Here is a 20847-nt window from a genome sequence, read left to right as displayed (position 1 = left end):
TTTATCCTTGATTCCTTCCTGTTACATACACACACACACACACATACAAAATCCAAAAATTATAAGCCCCAAATCCATCCACTTTCCTCCATATGAAAATGGAGGAAAATGAAGCCACCATCGTCATCTCCTTATGGACTACAGCAAAAGTATTTCTGTTGCCATTATTTCCTTGTTCATGTGTGCGCACATGCTACCACCTCCACACAGCAGGAATAAGATTTTAAGATTGGGAATGTTAGACTCAATTAGCCAAGTTGAAAATAAAAGGAGGAACTTGGAATTTAACAATGAAACATCAGAAGCACTCCCATAACAGGAAAAAGATGAGATATTTCTCATCATCAACAATCTTGTGCTGAAAGTACTAACCAATGAAATATGACCCCAAAATGAGGTAAAGATAGCAGGAAAGAAACAGAAAAGGGTAACATGTAAGAAGCAATAGTTTTCTATACTACAGGAAAAACCAAGAAAGTGTAAGAGAAAAACGATCCTCACTGCAACAGCCACAAAAAATTATAAAGCAACTTGGAAAAAAGCTCTATGTAAACCCTTAAAGTCATATGTGATTAAACTTTTATTTGTAGGCCACAGAAGAGAAATTAAGTATGGAAATCTTCTGAATAGGAAACTGTGACAATGTTTGAAGTTTAATCCAATTATAGGAAATTGCTAACAAGAGTCTCTAACTTGATTAAAGTGATTTAAAAATTCATATACAATAAATGAAAATTTTAAAAATCGCAAAAAGAGAAGTGACAGCATGTAAAGGGGAGGAAGAACTGCACTATCATGCAATTAAACAGCACTGTACTGAGTATATAAGCATTTCAATTGAACAGAAAAAGTAATCCAAAAATAGACCTAAGTGTATGTCAAAGGTTGTATGTTAAAGGTTAGCATTTTAAATCAGTAGGAGAAAAAGAATATACAGTACTTATAAAATATATTTTTTTAGCCCTGGCTGGTGTAGCTCAGTGGATTGAGCGTGGGCCTGCAAACCACACGATCGTGGTTCGATTCCCAGTCAGGGCACATGCCTGGGTTGCAGGCCAGTTCCCAGCAGGGGACTCACAACAGGCAACCATACATTGATATTTCACTCCTTCCCTCCCCCTCTAAAGATAAATAAATAAAATATTTTAAAAAATATATATGTGTGTGTGTGTGTATATATATATTTAAATCAGACAACTGTCACCCTGACCAGTGTGGATCAGTTGGCTAGGCATCATCCTGCAAAGCAGTAGGCTGCCAGTTCAATTCCCGGTCAGGGCACATGCCTGGGTTGCGGATTTGGTCCCTGGTTGAAGAGTGTACGTGAGGCAAATGAATCGGTGTTTCTCTCTCACATCATTATTTCTCTCCCTCTTTCTCCCTCCTTCCTTCCCCTCTCTAAAAAATAAATTAAGTGTAAATGAGACAATTTTCCAAATAATTCTGTTAAAAGATGAAAACATGAAGTTACAGTGAACGAGACCTTTTTATACACAAAGGCTAAGAAAGAAACCATTACAAAAAGACACAGACTTGACTGTAAAAAAAAAGTGAAACTTTTTATGTCAGAATACACACACACACACACACACACAAGCCAGCAAAAAATACACATTTTGCAAACTAACTCTATCACCTTTAACGTTAGTGAAAATTTCTCTCAGAATCTGGTCCCAACCTCATTTGGAGATGGTGGTAGTCTAAATTTGTCTTATGCTATATATTCTTATTTTTTAAAAAAATAAGGAGAGATGCCAACAGTAATTATTTGATAAAATTCCATTTTTAATCTGGTACTTGATACTTAAAAAAAAAACCTAAATTACAAGGCTATTTCTTTTTTTAAAAGATTTTATTTATTTTTAGAGAGAGGGGAAGGGAGGGAGAAATAGAGGGAGATAAACATGGATGGAGAAAGAAACACTGCTCGCTCGGTTGCCTCTCACACACTCACAACTGGGGATGTGACCAGCAACCCAGGCATGTGCCATGACTGGTAATCGAACTGGTGACCATCAGGTGTGCGGAATGATGACCAACCAACCAAGGCACACCAGTCATGGCAAAAAGACTATTCCAAAAATTGCATTTACCAAAGGTGGATCACAAAGATCTTTTTAGTTATGAAAAACATTATAGCTTAGAAAACTAAGGGAGGGGTGTGGGCGTGTGTGTGTTTGTGTGTGTGTAGACACTAGATTAACAAAAGCTGTAAAAAGAGACTCCTCAGCAATGACAACTGAAACGTTCATAGTCAGCCTGTTTCAGAATTGAAAGAAGACAAGTAATCTATTTCCCTTATAGACAAGGAAGACAAAACCCATCATTACAAATGATCTGGAGAATAAACACATGGAAAAATGATTAAGTAGAAGATGATCATTAAGCTTTTACAGAAAATAGTAAGAAACACTAAGACTGTAAGTTCCTGAGAGTACACACAAAATACAAACTTTTATAAACTGCACTGCTGAAAGTTTGGATGACTGCACTTCACTGAGGACTCTCTGAAGTCCAAAATGTCAGCAGCATCTCCTTCCATACGGAATTACCTTAGGAGAGCAGGAGCAGCTCTAGCACCACACCTGAGAAGGGATGTAACAGTGCATTACACAGCACCTGCTCAGGAAAACCAAAGAGCAGAACAAAGACTGGTCAGAAGTCAAGTAATTTATTCGGGAAGAACTTAATCCAGGAAAATTCATATATTTTTCATATTAAATTTTTAGCACATAACAAAATAGTCAAACATGTGCTGTCTGCCTTAAAGACTTTCATCTCTCCAGAAAGGAAAAGACCTTTAGAAATAAACAATACTTGGGTTTTATAGTATTTCCAGAAAGTATGAAATGGTATGATTGAAAATGAGAGAATCGTAGATACACAATTTCAAATATCACCTAATTGAGAAAAACACAAAATGTTTCTTTCAGTTATTCTAGCTTCTAGCTCAGGGGTTGGCAAACTTCTGAAAAAGTCCAATTAGTAAATATTTTAGGTTTTGCTTGCAAGATGTTCACTGTGGCAACTACTCTGTCAATGGATACCTGTCACTGTAACTTGAAAGCAGCCACAGATAATATGCAAAGGAATGGGAGTGGTGACCAACAGGCTTTAAGCCAATCTCTGTTCTCGATTTACGGTAATGGCAACACCACAACCAAATGTAATACATGGATCATGACTGGTTCCTGGTTTGAGAGCTGAGGTGAGGGTGGTGGAAGACAGCTATAAGACAATTCTGGGCTGTTGCTCTAGACCAGATGGTGAGTGATTCAGCCAAGTCAAGTGATGGTGGCAGCAGTGGAGATGAGAAAGAAAAGCTCCAAGATATTTTAAAGTTAAAATCAGCACAGCATGGTAAACCAGTGTCCTGAGACAGCAGGAAGAAAAAGGGAGAGTTAAGCATGATTTAAAGATTTTCAGATGGGTGTTTGGATGAATGGAGGTGCCAACCTTTTAAGCAATGGAATCCAGAAGGAGAAATGGCATTTGGCAAGATAATGAGTTCAATTTTGGACATGTTGAGTATGAGGGGCCCAAAATCATCTGAAGACATCCAGACCAAAACACATGAACCTAAAAATGGGGAATAATTTGAAACAAAACCATGGGAGGGAATAAAATCTGAAAACTGGTGAAAGAAAAATGAAAAAATTAAAGAGCGTTAAGAAGGAGAAAATAATCAACAACAGAATATGCAGACATCTATTAAGATAAAAACAGAAAAGTCTATTTTTTACAGTATTTAAAAATACAACTGTTTGTACTTGACATTCACGAGACCAGTGACCTAGTAAGAGCTATGTTAGTCAAGTGAGCAGGATTTACATTACATAGGACTGAAGGTATTAGAGATTGCAAGTATAGACTATTCCTTTAAGAATTCAGAGACAAAGTGGAGGAAAGAGATTCTATAATAGCCTCAAGAGAATGGGGGCTGAAAGGAATTTAAAGGATGGTAAAGATTTGAGCATGTTACAGATTAAGGGGAGGGTATAAGCTGAGAGCCAGCAGATGTTACAGGGCAGCAAGGATGTATACCACACTGAAAAAAACAGTGAAGAACACAGGTGGAAGGAGAGTACTTTAATCTTTAAACATTAATAGAAATTTTAATGTTAACATTTTTTCATTAAAAGAGCCCTAATTCTGGCTGTTCTACTATTATAGCTCAAATGTACCTGAAGCTTCTTTTTAAAAAATTCTAAAGTAAGGCTGATTTCCTGGTCAAGATGGAAGCGTAGGTAGACATGCTTCACCTCTTTGCACAACCTTAAGAAAAATCTCAAGTAACCTCAAAACAAAAAACACCCACAGCTGCCAGAAAAATCAAACTGTATGAAGTTTGACAACCAAGGATTTAAAGGAATATTCATTCAGATGGGTAAGAGGAATGGAGATGGAAAGCTGGCGCACTGAGGACGTGGTGTGACAGCAGTGAGGTGGCAGCAGCAAGGGGGTGGTCTTAGCAGCCAACGGAATGGGCGGTCCCACATTCACATGTGATAGATACAAATTAGGAGGGATACCTTGGGAGCGGGCCATCCCAGCCCCAGGCCATACCACACAGCCCAGGGTTCCAGCACTGGGACATAAAGCCTCATAACTTCTGGCTGTAAAAACCAGTGGGGGTTGGGACTTCGGAAGAGACTGCTCATCTCTCAGGAGAGTCCATTTTAAGGGCCTGCATAGTCCTAAAGTGTACACAAACCACCCACTCTGGGAATCACCACTGGCACAGCAGCTAGAGGGACACCAGTTGTATATGGGAAGGGGTGAAGTGACTGGAAACAGAGCAGGTGCCAAGCAAGCCTCCAAGAGCAAGGCAGTGGCACTGCCCCCTCTTCCAGCCCTCTGGGTACACAGAGCCACAAAGTGGTGGGCTGCTCTGCTCTGGTGAGCATCCAAGGCTCTACCCCATACAATTTAACATGTGTGCTAAGACAGGGAGTCAAAGCAGCTCTACCTAGTACACAGAAACAAACAGAGGCAGGCTGCCAAATCGAGGAGACAAAGAAATATGGCTCAAATGAAAGAACAGAACAAAATTCCAGAAAAGAACTAAGTGAAACAGAGATAGCCAATCTATCAGAGCAGAGTTCAAAACACTAGTAAGGATGCTTTGAGATCTCATTGAGTACAGCAAAAGAATAAGGGGAGAAATGAAGGCTACACTAACTGAAATAAAGAAAAATCCACAGGAACTAATAGTGAAGGGAAGGAAGCTGGGGCTCAAATCAATTTGGAACATGAGAAATAAACAATCAACCAGAATAGAATGAAGAAATGAGAATTTAAAGGAAAAAAAAAAGGAGAGATTAAGGTCTCCGGGGCATCTCCAAAATCACCAACATCTGAATCATAGGGATGACAGAAGAAGAAGAGTAAGAACAAGAAATCAAAAATTTGAAAAATAATGGAAGAAAACCTCCCTAATTTGTTTAAGGAAATAGACATACAAGTCCAGGAAGCACAGAGAGTCCCAAACAACTTGCACACAAAGAGGACCACACCAAGACACATCATAATTAAAATGCCAAAGGTTAAAGATAAAGAGAGAATCTTAAAAGCAGTGAGAGAAAAGCAGAGTTACCTACAAAGGAGTTCCCATAAGACTATCAGCAGATTTCTCAAAAGAAACTTTGCTGGCAAGAAGTGGTATTCAAAGTGATGAAATACAAAGACCTACATCCAAGATTACTCTATCCAGCAAAACTGTCATTTAGAATGGAAGGGCAGATAAAATGCTTCCCAGATAAGGTAAAGCTAAGCAATAAAATAAAATAAGCTTGAAAAAAGTTTAAAAGAAAGGCTATAAAGAGTAATAGAAAAACACCCACATACTGATCACCTCAAGAAATATATTATTAATTATAGTATAAAACTGTAGCGTAACCCTTCTGATTACATCTCCTCCTTTCTTCACTGGGTAAATGAGTGGTAAGTTCCCAAAATGCTCTATTTTAATTCATCCCTAAGCAATACATAATGTTGTTTTGCATGCTTTATATTTTCTACAAATGATAACATACTGTAAACAAAAAGACATTCTTGGAACAACCAGTAGAAATGTGAGCACAAACTACATATTAGAAGGTGTTGTTGAGTTATGTCCCCCTTTTGCTTAGGAGTGATCATGGTATCATGGTTGTATTGGAGACTGTCCTTAAAATTACCCGTGAAGTACTAAAGGTGAAGAAAAATAAATGTTTATATGTATGTGTAAATATACTGGGTTGGTCAAAAGGTTGGTTTGCCTTTTTCCATGAGATGGCTCTAGTAGCACCTGGTTGTCCTTAACTTCATTTGAAACAATTTTGTTAGAGTGTATTGTGACAGCTGTCATATCAGCATGCATTTAAAAACACCAAAATTGGTAAATTTTTGTGCAGCCATTTTAATACTGAAGATTAAAAAAAGCCACACATTTTTCGCATATTATACTTCATTATTTCAAGAAAGGTTCAAAAATGTACCTGAAACACAAAAGAAATATTCATGTAGCGAGCGTATGGAGAAGGCGCTGTGACTGATCGAACGTGTCAAAAGTGGTTTGAGAAGCTTCGTGCTAGAGATTTCTCACTAGATGATGCTCTATGGTTGGGTAGAGCAGCTGAGGTTGATAGCCAGCAAATTGAGACATCAAGAACAATCAACATTATACCATGTGGGAGACAGCTGACATACTAAAAATATCCAAATGAGTAGTTATTGGCAAAAATGAAAAAATGTATCGTTTATTTCACAGAAAACACCACATGGACTTTTTGACCATCACACTGAAAATGCTGCACCTATTCTTTCATCTTCAATATTAAAATGGCTGCACAAAAATTCACCAATTTTGGTATTTTTTTAAATGCACACTGATATGACAGCTATCACCATACAACCTAACAAAATTGTTTTGAATGACATTAAAGACAACTAAGCACTACTAGAGTCATTGTACAAAGAAAATGTAACAGCTCTTTTGGCCAAGCCAATATGATGGAGGAAGGGCAGTGTTGTAGTGCACGTGTGAAACAAGATGGGTAAGTATTAATAACCAATGGATTTGGGTTGGAGGGCATATGGTGGTTTGTTGTGGTATTTATTTAATGTGTCTGTATTTACCATGTAAATTGGATGATAAACTGTGCACTGGAACCATTTGGCCCATAAGAACAATATTGTTGACAGCCCTGTTAAACATTAGTCTCTCCCAAATTCTAGTATTATTTATGCAGGAGCAGGGCCTGATACCTTATGGATCTAAAGAATCAACTGCAAGAGGATATGGAGCATTGACTGAAATCATCACTAAGTGTTTGAGCTCAGACTCCAGAGTTGTCTGGTTTGACCAGCACTGGGCTCTAAAAAAAAACTTAACATGCGAATGTAAAGGTATCTTAGGCAGGGTACAAAATCAATACATTTACCCCTGTTCCCATCACTCCTTTTCATCTTTTACTTCACTTACCTGCCGGCAAATGAAAGCATTTTAGTTTGTGACCTCTGGTTTCTAAAGTATCCGATCTTATGTAGGTACTATCCTTACTCCCTGTCTGCACTGAATAAATGAGGAATGTACTATATGAGGAAAAGGGAGACACATCCAGCATTCCTCATTATCACCACAAAAACCTTAAATACATTTTCTGTGTATGTACTGTATATATTAATTCAAATGTCAACTCTATGCCATTAACAAGCTCTATTCAGGAATCAAAAAGCCAAATGTAAATACAAATAGAGAAAAATAAAAACAGATCCGTCCCCACAGTTTAAACTGCATGTAGTTCACAACAACAGAACCCTATGTTTCTGGACTACTGCTCGTGCTGTTGATGATGTGCACAACTCTGCTTCTCAATGACCACCAGGCTAACCTCCTATTCTGTGAAGTAAAGGTAATTTCTCTAATCTTCGAAATGAGGATTAAAGGCATTAATACAGTAAATGGGTTATAGTAAGCACCCCCTAAGGGTTAATCACTATACTGTTATATTAACCTTTCAGGAGCTGAGAAAAAGATGAACTGTTTAAGAAGTCTTCCCTGATTCGCAGACACCCAGTGGTTATTCTGAGGCTAAAGTTTCTACTATCATTGCTAGTAGCATCTACAAAGAAATTTTAATGTAAATATGCGACATAGGCTAGTAGGTGGAAATTCATAAATGTTAAAAAAAAGACAAAAGAACAAATCTGGTTCTTCTACATAATACTCTCCTTCAGCATCTATACTCGAGTTGTTTGAGGACTTAATTACAGACCTCCAGCTGCTGCACTCTCCTGACTTCCATCTTACCCTCCACATTAATGCGGTTCTCCCTCGTAACGTCCTTTTAGAACAGGTGGAATATCTTTTCCTTCTCAGACTTTTTTGAAGACTTCTTTCTATGCCCACTTTCTATCTTAGGCCTTCTTGTCATCTGACTGTACACCTGTAACACTTATGGATGTTTGGACCTATATTCATTTTTGAGAAATAACTCTTACACTGCTATTGTTTCCATTTCAAAAACGGCTTTGGTCTTTCATTTCCCAAGTTGAAAAGCATATTCAACATACATCATTTCTAAATTTACCACCCACTTCCCTGTTTAATTACAATACCTCCATTGCTTAGCTTGCAGTAGGTACTCAAGCATTTGTTGTATCATAACCTCTCTTAAGGCTTCAACTGCATATTTTATTACGCTGTATTCAATACAACCGCTTCCAATCTGACTTCTCAGATGAACTTCAAACCACATTATTAGTTGTTTGGCATTAGATGGATTATGTCTAAAGCAGACTCTTATTCCTGAAAAGTGGAGGTTCTCTGTACAACTTTCAGGAAGTCATTCAGTGCCAAAATGCTCAGCACTAAGCTATCTGCTTGAACATGTCACATAATTTAATCACCAAATCAACCACATAGCTTGGGTAATACTGTCCACATTTTACAGATTAGGAAAGAGGCTCAGATGAATTGAGCCATTTGGCCAAGCTCACTTAGTAATACATGCCTGGAGGGGAGGGAGAAATATTAAATCAGGATGATGGCTCAGGTTTTTATCCTTTCAAATAATAATGTGTTGTTCTAATTACCTATGCTAGCAAAAGCACATTTCTGTCCTTCTTTGCCTACCACATCCAGTATGTTGCTACAGCATAGCATGGTTGGTATGAGCATAGCTCTGGAGTCAGACAGATTTTGCTGTAAATCCAGGCTCTACTAGTTATTAGCTTTGAAATATCACAATATGTACAGAGTAGCTCCTGTGTAACGTAGAGAGCATAGAGGTAGAAAGTGAATAACTCTACCTGGGCTTTCTAACTCTACCTGAGTTAGAATGGGCTGCTTGGATAAGATTCAGACACACAGAGCTAGGATTTAAAAACCAGGTCCATTTGGCTCCAGAGACTTTATTCATTACCAGTATACTAGTGTTTTCATGTGAAGAAACTTTAATTCTCCTCAATTCTCTATCTGGCTTGTGACAAAAGCTTCAAAATACTGGGTTGGCCAAAATGACTGTTACGTTTTTTTCTATACGACGGTTCTAGTAATGCTTATACTTACTTGCCTTTAACTTCATTTGAAACAATTCTGTTAGATTGTATTATGATAGCTGTCGTATCAGTGTGCACTTAAAAAGAACTTATCGAAACTGGTGAATTTTTCTGCAGCCATTTTAATATTGAAGATGGAAGAAAATGCAATACTTTTGGCATGCTTTGTTATTTCAAAAAAGGTAAAAATGCTACTGAAACACACACAAAAAGATTTCTGAAGTATTTTGAGAAGGTATTCATCAAATGTGTCATCAAAATGTGTCATTCATCAAAAGTGGTTTGTTTAGTTTCCTGGTGCTATGGATATTTTGGCCAAATTTCTTTGCTGTGGGGCTTTCTTATACAGTAAAAGATATTTAGCAGCACCCCTGGCTTCCATCCAATAGAAGTAAATAGCAAGAGACAGTGGACATACTCAAAATATGCAAATCAATGAAGTTGTTGGTGAAAATGTGTCTTTTACAGAAAAAAATATAATGGACTTTTTGGCCAACCTAATACTTCTCTAAAAGAATGGACAAACCAACTAACCACCAGATCCTATCAGAACATGTCAAAACACACTAGGCTTTGAGAAAATTCTAACACATACTAGATGTACTTTCTGCCTCACAATCATTTGACTAAGCTGAGAAAAGTCACTCTGAGGCAAAAACTGAATGTATATGCTGTTTGAATATAATTTTCTTGACTAGTCATCTTTTTATGGCACAGAGTAACTGGGTGATCTGTGTAAGTTATTTCATTTCTTGGCGCCTCAGTTTCCTCTACTGAAATGTAGAGACAAGAACAGCTTACACCCCACAGAGCTGCTCAATTTTAGTTATAAGCTGCTTATTAGTAAAATAGGTAGAACCTGGAGAGAGAGAGTGATTAAAACGATCATTTAAAATGTGGGATGGGCAGTGACCTTACAGGCAACGTCTCAAGACTCCCTATTCATAAATCCCTGCACAGATTCTTATTTTTTAATCTAGATATTAATGAATACACATACATCACCCCAAAGCCATGGATTTATAAACCTGCTATACCGCTAGTGATGACAGCTTAAGTCTTGTAAGAAATACCTTCTCTCACCTGACTGGTTTTTGCTGTTCTGTACCTCTCCGTTATTTTGTGGCTGTTGATTTGTTAAAGCACTGCTTTCTGACTGGCTGCTTAACACTTTAACAGCAGATCCCAGGTTTGCTGCTATGACAGGAAAATGCTGACCCCTCTTTAGAAGCTGTTTATGTTCCTGGTGGCGAAATCGTGGTGGTACTTCACGAGGATACCGAGGCAAGGCCTGTGGTGGCTGCGGCTGCGGCTGCTGTAGCTGTGGCTGCTGTGGCTGCTGCTGTGGCGGCTGTGGCTGCTGCTGACTGTTGGCTGTGGCTCGCTTGGCATTATTATTAGTGCTGGTTGCTGTGGAAGTGCCGTTATTAGAGTTGGCAGGCTGAGGCTGGCTTACACTGGGCTTTATCTGTTCTGGCACTGATCCCAACAAAAGAAAAGGGGTGGAAAAGATTAGCCAGTAAAGTGCACCTCCATAGTTAGCTATCAAGTAAAAAGGCACTAAGAAAAACAATCCTAAAGGAAGAGAACTTAAAGTGTGTGGGGACAACCTTATTTACAGGTTCCCGTTTTCCTAGGAGAGATCATGGCCAAGAGTGAATTTGCCTTCTGCTAACTCCCTATCCAGTGAGGTCATGGCGACCACTAGCACACCTAGGCTCATATGACAAATCATGTTCACCATCCCCATCCATATTTAATAAGAATTATTAGAATTTAATACATTTTAAATTTTTAAATTTTAAATTTTTAAGAATTTATAAATTCTTGTTCCCTTACCAGAGCACAAGCACCTATTATACAACTATGGAAATCACAGTAACTAAAGAACAAATGTGGCAAATCAGGTTTAGGTAATCCTAAAATAATCCTCAATTCCCTGGTAACTACTAATTTTTAATGCAGTTGGTCTCTATTTTTCATCTCTGTAAGATAACACAACACAAAAACAATGTCAGTTTCCTTACAAAAAGGCAAAGTTAACAATGTTTTGTTGTTAAAATGTAAAATTGGAATCAAATAAACTGAGAGCAGGAAAGTAAATACAAAGATAACAGAATGAAATTGATGAGACTAATCAAAACTGGAGAAACAAATCTCAGAAACAGCTACTTGTCTATTGTATGAACAGTCAGAAACTACAGATAGTAAGTGAATGTTTGAACTCCTAAAAGAGATTAAATAAGTAAATAAACCGACAGAAATGCCTTAAATCTGTTAAGATATACCCAATCTCTAAAACTACAGAGAGGCAAGCAGGGTTATCTGAATTTCTGGTACCATGTGGACCCAGGTTTCCAGCCCAGGTTGCCTGTCCTAAGCTTTGTGTCTTTGGGCAAGTTGTATAAATCTAACTGAGCCTGTAGTCTCCTCTGTGAAATGGGGTAACACTGCACAAAGCTGTCCTAAGGTAAAACAGGTCAATGTTCACAGAGCACCAAACACAATGCTCCATAGTGGCTATTTTTTAAATGAGTAGCACAATACCACCTTAAACTTCTGTAGCACGTTAATGTTTCTAAGAGACTTTGACTTCTCTTCACAGATGCCATTGTTACTTTCTCCTTGTCTATACAGTACAGTCTTATTCTAGTACTCAGCATAATGTAAACACTCAGTAAACAGAAGCTATTACTGTGGCACAAATAAAAAAAGTGTTTATTAAATGCTTACAATGTATATGATAGTGTGACAAAGTGTTGATCACCTGTGTGATTTCTAATAGTTATACAATATCCACTTAACACACCCTCAGTTCTACAGCCTCCTCTCATTAAGCAGTCTAGCCCCACTAGTATTTCCTTTCTGTGAACTGTTAGAATTAGATTATATCACTAATACTAATCATTTTTAACATATGATTTTAACCTCTTAATTTTTAATTATAACTTTGATTTTTCTAGAGTAACACAAGCAAATTGTAGTTCAGAAAAATGACAATGAAATTTACATTCTATCTATTTCTCAGAATCCTTTCCATTCTTTTTAGAGAAAACTGAAAAGCCATTTTCATTAGTCATTTGGGCCAAGTACATTCTAGGTCTAATATCATTATGTATGAAAAGTCTGTCTCCCGGAAAATTTTATCTCCCACAATGCAGCAATAACCTTACTCCTTTGTCATGAGGAAAATAGGGTATCAGATATTTCCAAAGTACCTCTAACCCCCGCCAAAAAACCCCACACCAAACCAAAACAAAAAAACTCCAAACGTATATGTAATTATAAAATTATAAGGAAAATGAAACTTTAACTCAGCTTTTACATGCTTAGTACTGAGCTCAGCATGACACCTGGCACTTGAATATACCTTAAAGTGGTATAGCTGCCCGCTGCTGAAGAACAGGCTTGTCTGCTACTTTATTAAAAGAAAATGAAGGTGACAGTACTTTAATTCCCATGCAAGTTGGTATTTGTGTGAGACAGAACAGAAAAACATTCTTTAATGCATTCAAGGAATCAGAAGATAACCTACACGAAAACACATGTAGGAGAATGCTAACACTACATCAAAAGTGACTAGAAATTCAAAAGCAGGATTTACATGCCACCCAGCAACCCACTCTTACTTCAAACAACTGCTGTTCTTATCAGGAAAGTGCCACAAGGAAAATAAGGCTGAGACAGGTACACACTTCTGGAACCTGAAAACTTTGCTAAAATCAGTTTAAAAAAAACCATTAAGACAATGTAATAATTTAAAAAAATGAAAGTAAATAATCTAAACTAAAAACTGAGGTGTAAACATGGGATGTAGTAGCAGAGAGTAAAGAAGCTAACGGTGCATGCAGGTGGAGGGCAAGGGGGGAGTTGCTGACTAACAAATACAAATAAATACTATATAATATTGGCCATGCAATATAGTTAATTTAGACTAATTATATCGATAAATACCCAAACCACTGGAAGAAGAAAAAATAAAAATATGAAAACTTGATCCATTCAACAGACACAGAAAATGCAATAAAAATTATTCCAAAATTGTGGTTAATATGTGACACAAGATGAGATGTTGAACATAAATCTCAAAACATCTTCAGCACAATAAATGTTTATGAATTAAACTCACTTGTTTATAAAAGCTCTTAAACAGGGTTAGGAAAAGAAAAATCAAACTTAAGGATATACTTTGCAAAAACTGCTCCTGAAACAAAACAATACAGGAAAATTGGGGGGTGGGATGGGGAATATAGAGACAGATACCAACAAGAATGCTAATAAAATGTAAAGAAAGCAGATTTTAAAAACAAGGAAAATATTTTAAAGGATAAGATATAGTCATAGTCATAAAAGAACCCAGTTAAAAAGACAAACAGCTAAAAACCTTTATATATCAAATCTTAGAATAAAAACATGTAAAACCAAATGGAGAACAAAAGAGAAAACCTGAACAAAAGCAAACAATATACTCTGATAACAAATACAACACCCTTTTAACAAGTACCCACGAAATGGGTCATAAAAAATATAGTCTCTCTAAAGAAAGCATCCACCAATTGCAAAAAGTAGAAATACAAATATTTCTGATCACAATCCAATCACACTAGAAACAACAAAACTAGAAAGTAAAACTGCTTTAAATTTTTAGTAAATTTGAGTAAATACACACCAAAATGTCAGGGTTATCAAGAAAATAATAGTCAAAACAATATACATAATAAACTTTAAGATATGGCTAAGAGAAAAATTCACAGCCTTAATTTTTTTCAGGAAACAAGATTGAATATAATGCATCCAACTCAAGTTAAAAACAAACCCAAGAAGCAGAAAGAAGGAATTAATAAAGATAAAAGTAGAAATCACTGACTTTAAAAGTGAATCTCTAAATCCAAGGTATGGCTCTATGAAAAAACAACAAACTACTAGTTAACTTGATTTTAAAAAATTTTAAATGGAAAAAAGATAATTTTCTAAAAAATATTTCTTCATGCTCAACTCTATAAATAATTTAGAAATCCAGAGGAGGGAATTATTTAACACTGATCCCAGAAGAGGAAGGAAAAAGACACAGATTAATTAGCATAGAAGAAATAGAGAAATGTATAAAACTACCTACCAATCAGGAATAGATAGTTTCAATGATCAACACAACCTATACATTCTTTTTTCTTACTAGCATATTTTTAAGAAACACCATAACATGGAACACCAACACTGTTACCAATAAATCAGACAAAATTTTAGTGTTCCCAAACAATGGGGCCAGGGCGGGGGGGGGGGGGGGGGGGGGGGGAAAAAAAAANGGGGTAGAGGAGAAAAAAATAGAAATAGCACTAGGAATTTAAAAAGGACAATTTCAAATGTACAGATTCTAGAAAGACAAGAAAATACAATGTGCAATCTAGGTCAATAAAACAAAGCCCAGATACACCGAACAGAGTTCTATAACATGGCTGGACAAATCTTTTTCATAAAAAGCCCAATAGCAAACATTCTGGCTTTTGCCAGTCATACAGTCTGTGATGCAACTACTCAACACTGCTGTTGTAGCACAAATAACAGCTATACACAACATGTAAAGGAATGGATATGACTGTGTTCCAATAAACTTCATATGAAAAAAAAAAACATGCAGTGGGCTAGATTTGGCCTTCTTCAGGCTGTAGTTTTCTAGCCTCTGCTCTATAAAATATAATTTACCAAAATGAGCTCACAGGAGTAGAACATCCTATAGTAAAATAACAGCAGAAGACATGGAAAAAGTCCTCCAAGATTCACCTCTCTAAAAAGCGCCAGGCCCAGATGATTTTATAGAGTGTGAATATAAAATCCTTAAGAAACACATAATGTAAATCTTACATAAACCGTTCCAGAACAAAGTACAGGTCAAAACACTGGCTGGATTGAAATCTTGGCTCTGTAACTTACTAGTTGCATGACCATAGCAAAGTATCTAAACTGCTCTTTATCTTTGCTTTCTCACCTATAAAACTGGGGGTAGGGATAATTAATACTTACACCATGTAGGGTTGCTGTGAGGTTTTAATAAGATATAAAGCCCTAAGAATGGTACCTAGCACAGTTGGTACTTAATAAATGTTAGTGATTACTATTACCATCTGGGTTAAGAAAAGAAAGGAAAACAAGGATGACCCCAAGTTGCTGGCCTAGAATCTGGACAGACAGTGGTACTATTCACCAAGATATGAAACTGAAATCAAAAATTAAGTTTGGGAAGTATGTGAGACACAATGAGTTTAGTTTTTAATGTTAGGTTTGTTGTTACTGAGAACACCAAAGATCTTTTATGTGGCTTACATCTATAGATATTTACCATACCAGAAGTTTTAACAGAAACTTCAAAGTATTTACTTCATTTAAAAATAAACCCTTTACATATTAAAATAAATGCATTAAAAATAACTATTTCCTAAAAGAAGTTACTGAGAAGCTTGCACTGTTTCACATTTTGCAATCTCCCTTTTTTAATCCTCAACTGAGGATATGTTGATTGATTTTAGAGAGCAAGGTAGGGAAAGAGAAACACTGATTGGCTGCCTTCCATACATACTCCAACCAGGAATTGAACCTGCCACTGAGGTATGTGCCCTGCCTGACTAGGAATCAAACCTGCAACATTTTTGGTATACAGGTTGAGCAGCACCCCTGGCCTCTACCTACTAGAAGCCAATGGCAGGAGATAGCTGACATACTCAAAATATTCAAATCAATAAAGCTATTGGTGAAAATGAAAAATGTCTTTTATTTTTCATTTACACAAAAAACATAATGGACTTTTTGGCCAACCAGATATAAGCATTATAAAACAAGAAGAAATGACAAGACCTGAAGAACGGGTTTGTATAACAAACAGAAGAAAAGAAGTAAAGGCAAGAATATGCCACAACTGCCAGAGGGGTAGGAAGAGAAGTTACTTATTTTGGTATATTGCCTTGTTACTCAGCAGGGATATCCCTCCAATTCTCTCCATCCCACTAGATCTAGTCAGTCGGTCAACAGGTCCAGTAGATACCTCCTTGAGATAATTCAAATGCATACTTCTATCTCCAATGGCACTGCTGTGCTTTCAGCTCGAAACAATTTATCCTTGCAAAAACCTAACTGGTCTCCCCGGCTCAGGGCTTGATTTCCACCCCCTACTCCTTCCCACACACTTTCACCTTTCCCCATTATCTACCATCCCTCAGCCCCAAGTTTCTATATCATTAAATGTGCTTTCAGAATTAATCTACAGTCCATGGCTGCTATCTACCACTTTTCCAGATTCATATCCTGCTACATTCATTACTACATTTCCTTCTCTTCCACACCAAATACCTGCAATTCTCTAAAAGATTATCATGCTCTTTTCATAATATTCCTTTTGCCTAAAATGCCCTGATACCTCCGTAAATCTTATTGTACAGCTTTCCTAGGAAACAACTAATCACCCACCTTCCAGATTCAGCTACTCTTACAAGCATTTTATGATCTTCGACTCTCGTAAAATTCTCATGCATCTCTTAAACTGCATACACTTCTAGCTCCTAAGTACTGTTTTCATATTTCCCCTCCTCTTTATTGCAGGAATTTCAAATCCTAAGCACAGCAGAACTTTTGGATGAATGAAAAAGGTAAGAATATATGAGGTGACTGAATCCAAAGAAAAACACAGAATGATATCGAGGGTGAAACATTGTAGAACACTGACATTCAAGAAGCAGAATAATCAAGAACAAATAAATGAGAGTGAGGAAGATGTTAGGAGAAGTAGAAAGGGTAAGGCAATAATGGTAGGTGGAGGTATGCTGAATAACAAATCTCTGCTCTAAAATAAGCCAGAGTCAAGAGAAAGCAAGTTCAGGCAATGTGATCATTAATGTGGAAAAATACCCTAAATAGCCACAACACTGTATTGTCTATAATATCAGATGAATATTTTGCAGCAATTTCATTCAGCTAGTATAAAATATACAAAGATCCAGTAAAGTCTTTTCTTTTTTTCTTGCTATACTGTGATTTAACTTGTCTTTTGCAGAGTTTAAAGGAGGTAAACAAATGTTATTCTCACGTAAGAGCAACATTATAAAATTTGCCTCAGTATCTTTTATTTTTATTTAGAAAAATTTTTCTACTTTCTCAAGCAAATGAGATCAGGCATAATCAACAAGGAAAAGGCAAAATTTCTACATTATCAAATACTTAGGTTAAACACTAAATATTCAACATTTTAAAAAGTCTTTATTAATTGTTCAAATGCTATTTTTAAAAACAAGTGTCATTTATAAATAGTCTTTAAAACTTTATTATTGGGAATTATTTTATGCTCTTAAGAGCCACCGAAAAATAAATTAGAAGAAAAGTTAATGTATAACAAACCAGTGTATTTAAATTTCAACTGTTAATCAGGCCATACCATATAAAATATTTATCTTTCTTCTCTAGTGTTGATATTACTAATAATGTACTAATAACCTCTTTAAGCCTAAACTTTCAAATCAATTATTTTAGCTACTGCACTAAAATAAAGTAGCTTTCCATAATATTTCCTTTAAAGAATCTACCTCAGGATCAGAAGAGGAGCAAACAAGTATGGGTGAAGTCAATTTTTCCAGTTTTCCTGAGGAGTAGCAGCAGCATTATCACATTGGGACCCAGATTTTTAAAGGGCACAAACCTAATGAAAATTTAAAATACATTAGAAAATTCTCTAGAAAATTCACTGCCAAGAAATTCCAAAGAAAGGTGTTTCCAACTTTGGCTGCTTTCCCACTTTGTGGCTTTCATTAGAAAATGGAGAAAAGGCAGTGCCATTTTATTGCTACGAAGTACTGCTTGCCAACTTGCCTGTATTTGAGGCCTAATAACTTACCTGAAGTTTGTCTCCTTATATTTTAAACGCAGGCAGAAGCAGAAGGAAGCCAGCTGGTTAAACAACATCAAAAGCAATTCTATTCAATTAAAATTAGCTTATAAGTGAAATTTATTATAAATAGGACCAAACATTATACCATTATAAAAATCCTCTCCTTACTCATCAATAGCATACTGAATGGTTTATAATATATTATACTTCCCCTGTATCCTATTCATTCCCTGCCTTGTACTACCTTTAATGATTTCTGGAATGCTGAAGGGCACAGAGGGGAAAGTCTGGCTTTCAAATTGATACATACAGATGCAGCACTAGAATTTTTGTTGTGGATAAATGCCACTAGTCAATCTGAAAAATACTGAAATGCTTGCCAATCCATTAACTTCTGTTAATCTTTAGGAAGTAGGCTGAACTAAATGTGTTTGAAAACTTAAAAAGTAAGACTTAAAAACCAATAGGAAATATAAGAAACTATAAAGTCAATCTTCCACATCCTTGAGTTCCACATCCACAGAGTCAAACAATTATGTTGCTGATGTGTTAGCAACATTAACAATTAATTAGGCCTATGATAGCTGAGTCTGTACTTTTTTTTGGTCACTATTCCCTAAACAAGAGTAAAACAATTTACACAGCACCTACACAGTATTAGGTATTACAAGTTATCTAGATATGATTTAAAGTCTACAGGAGGGCTCTTTCCCTTCCTGGATACTCAAAAATTGGCTACCATTGTAAACAACACATCGCCATCCAGACCAGCAAGTTCATGACCAACCAGCTACTTCCGAAGAAACACAGTCACTAACGTCCTTCACAGGTAGGCTGTACCTAAGATAGAAATTTGGGGAAAACTTGCAAAATGTTCAAGATCACACCAGATGTCATCTTTGTATTTGGAATCAAAACCCATTTTGAGATGTCCAGATAACTGGCTTTTGGGATGAGCTATGATTCCTTGGATGATACAAAGGAAGCAAAACATGGCTGATATTAGAAGAAAAACACCTTAGGAAAATAGTGAAAGAAACATGAGAACAGAACAAAGAATGTCAGGGGGACTGAAAAGGTCCATGCTGGAGCTGACAAAAAGGAGTAAAGATTCTTTAGTGACTTTACTTGTCATGGTTGGGTGGATTTTTCATTAAAGGGTTAATAAACTAAAAACTTTTATGTGAAAAAAAATAAAGTATATGGAAGGATGCATGTAGATTATATGCACACACTGTGCCATTTTATCTAAGAGGCTCAAGCATCTGTGAACTTTAGTATCTGAGAGGGTCCTGGAGCCAATCCCTGAGTACACTGAGAAATGACTGTCTTTCTATTTTATACATGTACAAGCAAATCTTAACATTTCTCTTACAAGTTCCTAAGTACGGAAAAACACCAAAGAGCAGGACATCACAAATAATCAATTCAAAATTGGGAATCAAATTTAAAATAAGTATTAAGTTGTAATTTTAATTCACTTCACAAATCCTAGAGAAATGCTCTTTCCTACCCAAACATCTTCACTTGAAATTCCCAACACAGAGAAACAGACAATTTGTCTCACTATAACCCTCCAGGTTTACATACTTAAATGAGCTTCATTAATGAAATTCAGGATGAAACCAATTAACAAATTCTGCTCTTCAGCAAAATATCTGAGCAAGGAATATCTGTTCTGAAGTATAGAACCTCTTTAAGAGCTGGAGGATACCGTGTAATATTCACGATAGTTAACCTGCCCATCAAATCTTGTCCAAACATGTGAGATTCAGACATGTGGGATAATGAAAGAATTTTCAGGCAGAGGCACATGCTTTAAAAGAAAAAAAAAGTTAGACTGCCCTTAAGTCTCTGTATCATAACTTACAATTCTAGAAATGATCCCCAACTTTATTTAATTAGACAGAACTGTTATGAGTACTTATTAACAAAACAGACTCTATCGCCTCATAGATTTAATAAATCAGAATCTGTATTTTTTTAAAACAAGTGCGTCATGCAGTTCTCATGTCTGAGTACATTTGGAAAACTCTGGTACTACGATGCAGAGAGCTTCTGATAAGACCTAACAATCAACTACAAGTTTGTAACAGGACAAAAAAAAAGTCCCAAACTTTTAAAAACTAAAAAAAAAATTTATGAAGGGTCACAAAAGTTACCCAATAAAAGAAATGTCACAAATCACTAAAGATACAAATTATTTAACACATACAGATGGTTATTTTTTAATAGAAAAAGTCCCAAATACTTAAAAATAAAGTTTAGCTAAATTAAATTGTTACTACTATAAAATGCTTAAATTTTTAAGTTTTAGAAACCAGGCAAAAATTCTTCCAAATCTGGGAAAATGGTAGGGTTTTAAAAGTTGAAAAAAAAAATCAAGTTTGACCAAATAAAATTATGCAGTAGACTCTATTTTTTAAAAGATTTTATTT

The 20847-nt window shown here is 36.2% G+C and overlaps 1 protein-coding gene across 9 annotated transcripts in view; it reads right to left on the bottom strand.

Annotated features, from left to right (window-relative positions):
* The window catches only part of TNRC6A (trinucleotide repeat containing adaptor 6A), a 98986-nt gene that overhangs the window by 35279 nt on the left and 42860 nt on the right, over positions 1-20847 (bottom strand). For 7 of the 9 annotated variants that reach the window (XR_005065033.1, XM_037036275.1, XM_037036268.1 and 4 more), the window contains exon 5: positions 10627-11022. The exons of 1 other annotated variant lie outside the window; for it this stretch is intronic. Coding sequence is in view for 7 of the 8 variants with exons in the window: in XM_037036275.1 (XP_036892170.1) it covers positions 10627-11022 (396 nt within the window). In the remaining variant the exon portion in view is untranslated. Of the gene's footprint in view, positions 1-10626; positions 11023-13172; positions 13195-20847 lie in introns of those variants that run through there. One more of the 9 variants, XM_037036273.1, reaches the window with a different exon arrangement.

Source organism: Sturnira hondurensis, unplaced genomic scaffold (genome assembly GCF_014824575.4).
Source record: "Sturnira hondurensis isolate 20B ecotype Veracruz unplaced genomic scaffold, ASM1482457v3 Scaffold0022752, whole genome shotgun sequence".
NCBI classification, from domain to species: Eukaryota; Metazoa; Chordata; class Mammalia; order Chiroptera; family Phyllostomidae; genus Sturnira; species Sturnira hondurensis.
This window is presented reverse-complemented; position numbering and strand designations above follow the sequence as displayed.